The sequence below is a fragment of the Ictalurus punctatus genome, chromosome 17 (assembly GCF_001660625.3).
Source record: "Ictalurus punctatus breed USDA103 chromosome 17, Coco_2.0, whole genome shotgun sequence".
Classification (NCBI taxonomy): Eukaryota; Metazoa; Chordata; class Actinopteri; order Siluriformes; family Ictaluridae; genus Ictalurus; species Ictalurus punctatus.
Window position 1 is genome coordinate 20627150 of NC_030432.2, and position 9192 is coordinate 20636341.

The following is a 9192-nucleotide window of genomic DNA, read 5'->3' on the forward strand; positions in this document are numbered from 1 at the left end:
GCATCCTCTGGCACTGGAAACCTGCAGCGTGTGGAAGGCAAGATGGATTCATTGAAGTATCAGGAAATCCTAGAAGAAAACGTCATGCCGTCTGTGAGGAAGCTGAAGCTTGGGTGTTATTCGACCTTCCAACAGGACAATGATCCCAAGCATACCTCAAATTCCACCAAGGCTTAGTTGCAGAAGAAGTCCTGGAAGATTCTACAGGGAAATCACAGTCAGCTGACTTGAACCCCACAGAAAATCTCTGGTGGGATTTGAAGAAGGTAGTTGCAGCATGCAAGCCCAAGAATTTTATTGAACTGGAGGCCATTGCTCATGAGGAATGGGATAAGATTCCTCAGGAACACTGCCAGAGGCTGGTGTCTGGCTGTGAATCTCATTTGCAGCAGGTCATAAGAGCATAAGAGCAGATCATAAGTACTAAAAGTGCTTGCCATGAAGGGGTTGAATAATTTTGAAACTGGAAAAGTTATTAGAAATTGCATTTTCACTTGAATTTGGGGAAACCACTTGAAGCATTCGTTGTGTTGAACTATTTCAATTGCTTCTGTTTGATTTGTTCATTACAAACAGCTGAAAGTCTGCAAAATTTGACGATAAACCTGATTAGCAATGGGGGTTGAATAATTTTGTTGAATTTGTTGAATAAAAGGTTGAATATTCCTTTTATATTTTGGACACATGCTTCAAAAGTTATTATCATAAACGTATTTCCATATTAGTGCCAAATTTGACCCGATGGTGGTGCTAGAGTGTTGGCAGCACTTGGACCAAATTTTTAACTGATGGTTCTTTGGGCTGTCATAGTTACCCTATGCAGAAGAAGAAGAAGAAGAAGAAGAAGAAGAAGAAGAAGAAGAAAAGGTAACACAGAAAGACACAGGAGTTTGAGTAAAGTTTATTATTACAAAAGAAACCGTCTTTGCCAAAGCCAAAACGGAATTTTTGAGACATTAGAAATTTTTCATACCAGTATAATACATTTGCTAACCATGCATACAGTTAAATAGTTTGTTTGATAACATTTTTTTTCTAGAAACATTCTGCAGTCTGCAATAAGATATTATTTATGTAATTTATTAATCAATAGAAAATATGCAGTTGAGTAATAATAATAATAATAATAATAATAATAATAATAATAATTATAAAAGCTGCAAGCAGCATTTTCAGGGGCCAAGCACCCAGACTCGGTGAGCCGGACATTCACAGACCTACTACAATTGTTGACTAAGCTATCACAGGAAAACAGAGCCATAACGTTAGGCAAAGGGATTCAAGAGCGATTTGTAGTTTCACTGATGACGTGTATGGTGGAATTCTGTGATTGTAGGAGGAAAGCTCTAAATCAATAAATGGGCAGCATTTGTATTGTGTTTGTTTGTTGTTTTTATAAAAATATTGCCAGCTTGGCTGTTAGATTGGTTGGCCCTTTATGGACAAACTGTTTGGAGTATTCAAGATTATTTTAATAACTTTTGTGAGGCTTACTCTGAACTCTGATGTCTGCGAAATTTGGTGATGATTGTACAACATTTGTAGGGGGAGTAGCAAAAAAAACCAAAAGTTTTTCAAAGATGGCATAAATTTTAATTAAGTAGAAAGTCATAGGGTACGTTAAACTCGTGTCAACCCAGGCTTTTAAATTTAGGACACATGGTTCAAAAGTTATGACCATAAACGTACTTCCATATTAGGCCCAAATCTGACACAACAGTGGTGCAGCATTTGGCCAGAACGTTCCTTAGACCCTCCCCAATCAGTGTCCAGAATTTCACATTTTACCATACGGTTCTATGGGCTGCCAGAAAAAGAACAAAAGGTAGAATAACAATATTTAATTAGTGTTTATAAAGTGGCATTGTAGCTCGGGGTGAAAATAAATCTGACACCTCAGTTAAACTCTTTTACTAACATTTCATTTTGGAACACACAACCTCACAGCTGAATTACTACCTACACAGAACCCAGCGTAGAGAGACTGAGAGAATGTGGTGTGGACTCTGTGGAGGAGCTTCATCGTGCCAGAGATGCTGTAGAAGGACAGAGTTCCTACAATGTGATCCACATACACTCCTATTCTGGAGGATGCTGGACCTGGGAGTACAGTTTTAATGTTGTTGTGTCGGAAACAGACAGAGGAAGGAGAACACACCAGACTCCAGGACTGACTGTTGTACCCAAACACACACTCATTACCCTGCCCTTTCCTGCTGAGCTCTTTATATGAGACTGATATGGACACATTACCACTCCACTCCACCTCCAAGTAACAGTGTCCACACACACTCTCCTTACACAACACCTGAGGCCAGTAGTCAAATCTCTCAGGATGATCAGGGCATTGCTGTTGTGTCCTACTGCGTGTCACCACTCTGTTCTTCTCAGACAGAATAAGGGAAGGATGTACTGTGTTGGGATCCAGAGTCAGATAACAGAAATCTAAAACAATAAAATGTCCACAGTTTTGATGTTAGTCACAGGATATAAAAAGTGTGTGTGAGACACCTGTCTGTGTTTCTGTCCTAATTCAGCTCTATATGAAATATTTTAAATATTAAATATCAGTCATCAGGTACAAATATATCAGATTTAAATACAAAACACAGATATGTGTGTATGTGTGTGTGTGTGTGTGTGGGGGGGTTGTTGTTGTGTTACACTTACACTGCAGAAAATCCTTTCTGCTTTTCTGCTGTGAAGGTAATATCTGAAGTGCTGCAGCTGTGGAGATAAAATAGAGACAGAAATATGACATGGAAACAGTTTCAAGCCTTGTTTCAGACAGATACATCAATTAAATTGCCACCTTAGTGGGTCAACATTCCAAATTTCAATTTAAGGCATCAACTACAATTTTCTCAGATAAATATAACATTAGTTTGTGGATTTGTGATTATGTTCCATTGACTTTGTTTGTCTGGTAAATTTATCTTGATGTAATTTACAAAGCTTGCTTGTTTACCTTGTGGACAGATTTTGTTGAATTCCTCCTCACAGATCTCCTCGACTCGTTTTTTCAGATCTGAGAGAGATTTCCTCACTCCATCAAATGAGAGATGTTGATTGACGATGATGCTGGGTGAGGCCTCCCTTTGAGGAGAAGCACAGAGAGACGGGAATCTCTACAGAGAGGAAACACATAATAGAGAAGGAGAAAAGTGTAGGAGAGGAACGAATGAATCTCAGACTGAATCAGACCAAACACACACTTGTGATCTCAGACAGAAACATTTATTGTTGCTGTAATGAGCTTTTAGGAGGAAACTTTGTGAGGAACAGCGCCCTCTGTAGATCAGACAGTGAGTGTTACCTGGAGGAAGTGGATGTGATCGTGTGTGTGTGAAAGATGCTCCAGCTCAGTGACTCTCCTCTTAAGATCAGCAATCTCCTGCTCCAGTTGCTTCAGGAGTCGTTCAGCTCGACTCAGTTCAGCTTTCTCCTGAGCTCGGATCAACTCCTTCACCGCCGAGCGCTTTTTCTCCATGGAGCTGATCAGCTCAGTAAAGATCTTCTCACTCTCATCTACTGCTGCCTGTGAACGCAACTGTTAGACACACACACACACACACACATATGCACACACACACACACACACACAATGGAGCTCTATTTAAAGATCATCTCTTTCTATTACAGTGACCCTATACCAGGGGTGGGCAATCTTATCCGGAAAGGGCCGGTGTGGGTGCAGGTTTTCATTCCAACCAAGCAGGAGCCATACCTGATTCCACCTGTTTAATCAGTTGATCTTGGCTTTCAATAGATTCGGCCCTTTCCGGATAAGATTGGACACCCCTGCCCTATACTGTCCATAAAGTGTGTGTGTGTGTGTGTGTGTGTGTGTGTGTGTGTGTGTGTTTCACTCCTCACCTTAATAGTGTCCACAGTCTGTTTCAGCTCCTGCACCTTCTTCTGCTTCTCCTGGATCCTCTGCTGGGATTTCATCTGCTTCTCCTTTACCTCATTCTGAGACCAAATAAAATACATTTCATTATTTCTGCATCAGGAGCTCAGTGTGTCGATAATAACTGCAAATAAATATATTTCACTCCTGTTCTATAGAATTATAGTGTAAAAATTTTTTTAAAAATAAGTATACCTAATTGTAAAATTGGAGAAAAAGTCCAACTCTCATAGTTCAGCAATATTCACCCTGAATACGATGCCTAATTGACTTTCTCTAGCCACTTTATCACAGACCAAGACACTGGGTCTCAGAAAGGATTAAGATACAGCATACATCAGTCTGAACTCTTTGGGACTTGTCTATCTAGTGCTCGGGTTCCCACACTACGGGTCTGTAATTTAAACCAGTAGATGTCCATGCCAGTGGTGTTTAGGGTGATGCCGCTTCCTCCTCCAACAAGGCATAAAGATGTAGAGTCCTCATGATTTGGGGTCAAAGAAAATTCATAATGTCCATTTGGGGTCATTTTGCCAAAATATTTTGTAAACCTTGATCTAGCACAAAGCAGAACCCAGTCAGAACTCCATCTCAAGCTTTCAGAGTTCTCGCCACTTTATGCACTAACACAATCACATTTCACGCCATATAGGTGTGGTCTGTAATCGAAAATGAGTTTTTAATCATCTTTTGCAAATTCCACTTGTTACACAGTGTCACGTAATAGAGGTTAGGACGGATGCGAGTGCAGACAAGAGGTTTATTAAAGAGAGGCAGGCAGACAAACCCAAATCGTGAAACAAAAGCGTGGTCAGAAACAGGCAATGGGTCAGCAGGTAATGAGAAATGAGAAACAAGATTAAAAACTATTAAACAAACCACAAGGAACAAGGTTCAAACGCTTGGTACGCGGAAACACCCAGGTAATACTTCACGAAGTACAAAGAGGCACAAGGGGTTTAAATGAAAAACGCGCTTCGAGTTCACGCTTCAGGTTTCAGACCACGGTGCATGCTACAGTGCTATTGCAAGGGGAAATCGTGACACACAGTATGGAGTGAGTTTTCGTAAACATATGTAAACATGTCTAAAATAAAATACATTACAAGGTAACAGAAGTTTCAAATGAAAGAATTATTTAAACATCAACGTCTTTACAACACTGTTACAGAGCTTTAACATGGTCATTGTGCACTGTCGTGTTGCTGTACAATTCTGTAAGAACACTGTTGGGTTCTGGCTGTTTAAACGGCACTGACCGGTCTGACGTTTAACATTTCCTTATCTACAACCCTTTGACTTTTAGTAAAACTTCACAGTGAATGAAAGTCATAAAAACCAATTTAATCAACTGAACAGAAATGAGATTTTACAAAAAAAAATTGTATAAACGGACTCTGAAAAGAATAATGACATGCAGTTCTCACCTGTTTTTCAGTTCTTTCTGCTTTAGTTGAAACTGCATCATGACCTTTGTGTTCATCCATCGTACACAAGTAACAGATGAAGCTTTGGTCAGTACGACAGTAGATCTCGATCGGTTTGTCGTGCTGAGAGCAGATCTTCTCCTGGAGCTCTGCACGGGGTTCAACTAACTTGTGCTTCTTTAAGGCAGGAGCCTGATAGTGAGGTTTAAGATGATCTTCACAATAGGAGGCCCGACACTCCATACATGAATTAATGGCTTTACGTTTTCTCCCAGTACAGGAATCACACTCCACATCTTTAGGTCCAGTGTAACGGTGAGCAGGAGAAGCTGCTTGGAGTTCAGTCTTATTTTGTTTCTCCACCATTTCAGCCAGCATGTTGTTCCTGCGTAGAACAGGCCTTGGAGTGAAAGTCTCTCTACACTGGGGACAGCTGTAGACGCCTTTCAGATCCTCTTTATCCCAGAAGCCATTAATACACACCTTACAGAAATTGTGGCCACAGGTTGTAGTCACTGGATCCTTCAGACGATCCAGACACACTGGACAGATGAACCGATCCTGATCTACTGAAATACTGGCTTCTGCCATTTTCCTGCACTCACACACTCACTCAGAAAGGAAAATTTGTGAGTTTCGTTTTCTGCGAAAAGAGCTTCCTGGTTCTGTTTGTGGTGTAGTGTGACAGAGAGCGTAGGTGTGGCTTTAAAGAGGCAGGGAGTTCAGGTTTTAAAGAATACATGTAGAGAATTCCTTTGTGATTCTCTGTGATTTACATACAGTTGCAAACAAAATTATTCAACCCTCATTGCAAATTAGGTTTAAGGTAAAAATTTCCAGATTTTCAGCTGTTTGCAATGAACAAATCAAACAAAATCAATTGAAATAGTTCAACACAGTGAATGGTTAAAGTGGCTTCCCCAAACTCAACTGAAAATTCAAATTATAATGATTTCTCCAGTCTCATAATTATTCAACCCCTTGAATAGAATCCCTAACAACAGTACAAATATGCAAAACAGGTGTTGTCTCAAGCACACCTGATGCAATTAATCAAGGGCTTCATTAGTTGCACCAGGTGTGCTTGAGCTTGAACACGTGAAATACCTGAACTGGCTAGGTGCAGAAAATTATTGAACTACCTGGACGGGGCAGAAAAAGGAAGCTATCAACGGCTGCAAGCAGATTTCTGAGAAGGCAGGTTGTGAAAAACCTTCGAGTGACTGCAAAAGACCTGCAGCAAGACTTGGTGGCAACAGGCACTGAGGTTTCAGTGAGCATAGTAAGGTGTGTACTAAACGCAGAAGGTTTCCAAGCCAGAACTCCAAGACGTTCACCACTACTGACCCCAAATCACAAGAAAGGTCACTCAAAATCATATAAATAAGGCACAGACATTTTGCGATTCTGTTCTGTGGAGTGATGAAACAAAACAGGAACTTTTCGGCACGATGGATCAGCGGTATGTCTGGAGGAAAAATATCAAAGAAAGAACCCTCTGTCCACACTCAAGCATGATGGTGGCTTGGTGATGCTCTGGGGCTGCTTTGCATCCTCTGGCACTGGAAACCTGCAGCGTGTGGAAGGCAAGATGGATTCATTGAAGTATCAGGAAATCCTAGAAGAAAACGTCATGCCGTCTGTGAGGAAGCTGAAGCTTGGGTGTTATTGGACCTTCCAACAGGACAATGATCCCAAGCATACCTCAAATTCCACCAAGGCTTAGTTGCAGAAGAAGTCCTGGAAGATTCTACAGGGAAATCACAGTCAGCTGACTTCAACCCCACAGAAAATCTCTGGTGGGGTTTGAAGAAGGTGGTTGCAGCATGCAAGCCCAAGAATTTTATTGAACCGGAGGCCATTGCTCATGAGGAATGGGATAAGATTCCTCAGGAACACTGCCAGAGGCTGGTGTCTGGCTGTGAATCTCATTTGCAGCAGGTCATAAGAGCATAAGAGCAGATCATAAGTACTAAAAGTGCTTGCCATGAAGGGGTTGAATAATTTTTTCAAACTGGAGAAGTCATTAGAAATTGCATTTTCACTTGAATTTGGGGAAACCACTTGAAGCATTCGTTGTGTTGAACTATTTCAATTGCTTCTGTTTGATTTGTTCATTACAAACAGCTGAAAGTCTGCAAAATTTGACGATAGACCTGATTAGCAATGGGGGTTGAATAATTTTGTTGAATTTGTTGAATAAAAGGTTGAATATTCCTTTTATATTTTGGACACATGCTTCAAAAGTTATTATCATAAACATACTCCCATATTAGTGCCAAATTTGACCCGATGGTGGTGCTAGAGTGTTGGCAGCACTTGGCCAAAATGTTTAACCCGTGGTTCTTTGGGCTGTCATAGTTACCCTATCCAGAAGAAGAAGAAGAAGAAGAAGAAGAAGAAGAAGAAGAAGAAGAAGAAGAGGAAGAAGAAGAAGAAGAAGAAGAAGAAGAAGAATAGGTAGAATAACAATAGAGTGCTTGGCCAGTTAATAATACTAATTCTAAATGGCCCCTTTTACTAACATTCCATTTTGAGTCACATAACCTTACAGATGAGTTATACTATATCCTGAACCCAGCATATAGAGGCTGAGTGAATGTGGTGTGGACTCTGTGGAGGAGCCTCATCGTGTCAGAGATGCTGTAGAAGGACAGAGTTCCTGCACTGTGATCCACATACACTCCTATTCTGAAGGGTACTGGACCTTGGAGCTGAGTCTTATTGTTGTTGTGCCGGAAACAGACAGAGGAAGAAGAACAACGCAGACTCCAGGACTGACTGTTGTATACAAACAAACACTCATGAGCCTCTCCTTTCCTGTTGATCTCTTTATACGAGACTGATATGGACACAACACCGCTCCATTCCACCTCCCAGTAACAGCGTCCACACACACTCTCCTTACACAACACCTGAGACCAGGAGTCAAATCTCTCTGGATGATCAGGGTATGGCTGTCCTGTCCTGTTACGTTTCACCACTCTGTTCTTCTCAGACAGAATGAGTCGACGATGTACCGTGTTGGGATCCAGAGTCAGATAACAGAAATCTAAAACAATAAAATGTCCACATGTTAGATGTTAATGGGAAGTGGCACCTGGATGCTCTGCTGGAATTTCATCTGCTCCTCCTTTACCTCATTCTGAGACCAAATAAAATACACTTCATTATTTCTGCATCAGGAGCTCAGTGTGGCGATTTTAACATGCCTAAAATAAATTAATTTTACTCAGGTGCTATAAAATTATAGTGTACAACCCCAATTCCAAAAAAGTTGGGATGCTGTGTAAAAAGTAAATAAAAACAGAATGCAGTGATTTGCAAATCTTATAAACCCATATGTTATTCATAATAGAACATAGAAAACATTTAAAATGTTTAAATTGAGGAAATGTACCACTGTAAGAGGAAAAAAATTAAGGTAATTTTGAATTTGATGGCAGCAACACGTTTAAAAAAAGTTGAGATGGGGGCAACCAAAGGCTGGAAAAGTACGTGTTACTAAAAATAAACAGCTGGAGGAACATTTGCAACTAATTAGGTTAATTGGCAACAGGTCAGTAACAAGATTGTGTATAAAAAGAGTATCTTAGAGAGGCAGAGTCTCTCTTTTTTTCCTGATAGCCTTTAAAAACATCTTTGATAAAAGTAGAACGCATTGAAATCATTCTCATGGCTGAATCTGGAAGCTGTTGCAAAACTGCGATGGACATGCAATTACATGCATAACACCAGAAGTGTTTACACGAGTTCATTGTGCCAAGTTATCAACGCAATCCTGACTCCAAGTTCTAGAGACAGTTACTTTGAGCAACTGGCCCCACAGCTGATAGCCAGCAACAGCTGTGGGTT

At 40.5% G+C, this 9192-nt stretch overlaps 2 protein-coding genes across 2 annotated transcripts; both read right to left on the minus strand.

Annotated features, from left to right (window-relative positions):
* Positions 1–1570: 1570 nt before the first annotated feature.
* LOC108261532 (tripartite motif-containing protein 16) lies at positions 1571–6127 on the minus strand. Its single transcript, XM_053687349.1, has 6 exons — positions 5338–6127; positions 3877–3972; positions 3317–3550; positions 2969–3128; positions 2671–2727; positions 1571–2445 (listed from the first exon to the last, which is right to left on the minus strand). Exons 1-6 carry the CDS (start codon positions 5926–5928, stop codon positions 1922–1924), a joined length of 1662 nt encoding a protein of 553 aa, XP_053543324.1. The 5' UTR covers positions 5929–6127; the 3' UTR covers positions 1571–1921.
* Positions 6128–7901: 1774 nt separating this feature from the next.
* LOC124627539 (stonustoxin subunit beta-like) lies at positions 7902–9095 on the minus strand. Its single transcript, XM_053687529.1, has 2 exons — positions 9086–9095; positions 7902–8389 (listed from the first exon to the last, which is right to left on the minus strand). The coding sequence occupies exons 1-2, from the start codon at positions 9093–9095 to the stop codon at positions 7902–7904; spliced, it is 498 nt and encodes a 165-aa protein (XP_053543504.1).
* Positions 9096–9192: the final 97 nt, after the last annotated feature.

Bases quoted from the DNA above. Each gene is read 5' to 3' on its own strand.
- LOC108261532 (XM_053687349.1), bottom strand. From the start codon at position 5,928: ATGGCAGAAGCCAGTATTTCAGTAGATCAGGATCGGTTCATCTGTCCA. The intron at 3,973-5,337 runs GTGAGAACTGCA...ATTTGGTCTCAG, and splicing joins CAGAAAGAACTGAAAAACAG to AATGAGGTAAAGGAGAAGCA. The intron at 2,728-2,968 runs GTAAACAAGCAA...TTATCTCCACAG, and splicing joins CAACAAAATCTGTCCACAAG to CTGCAGCACTTCAGATATTA.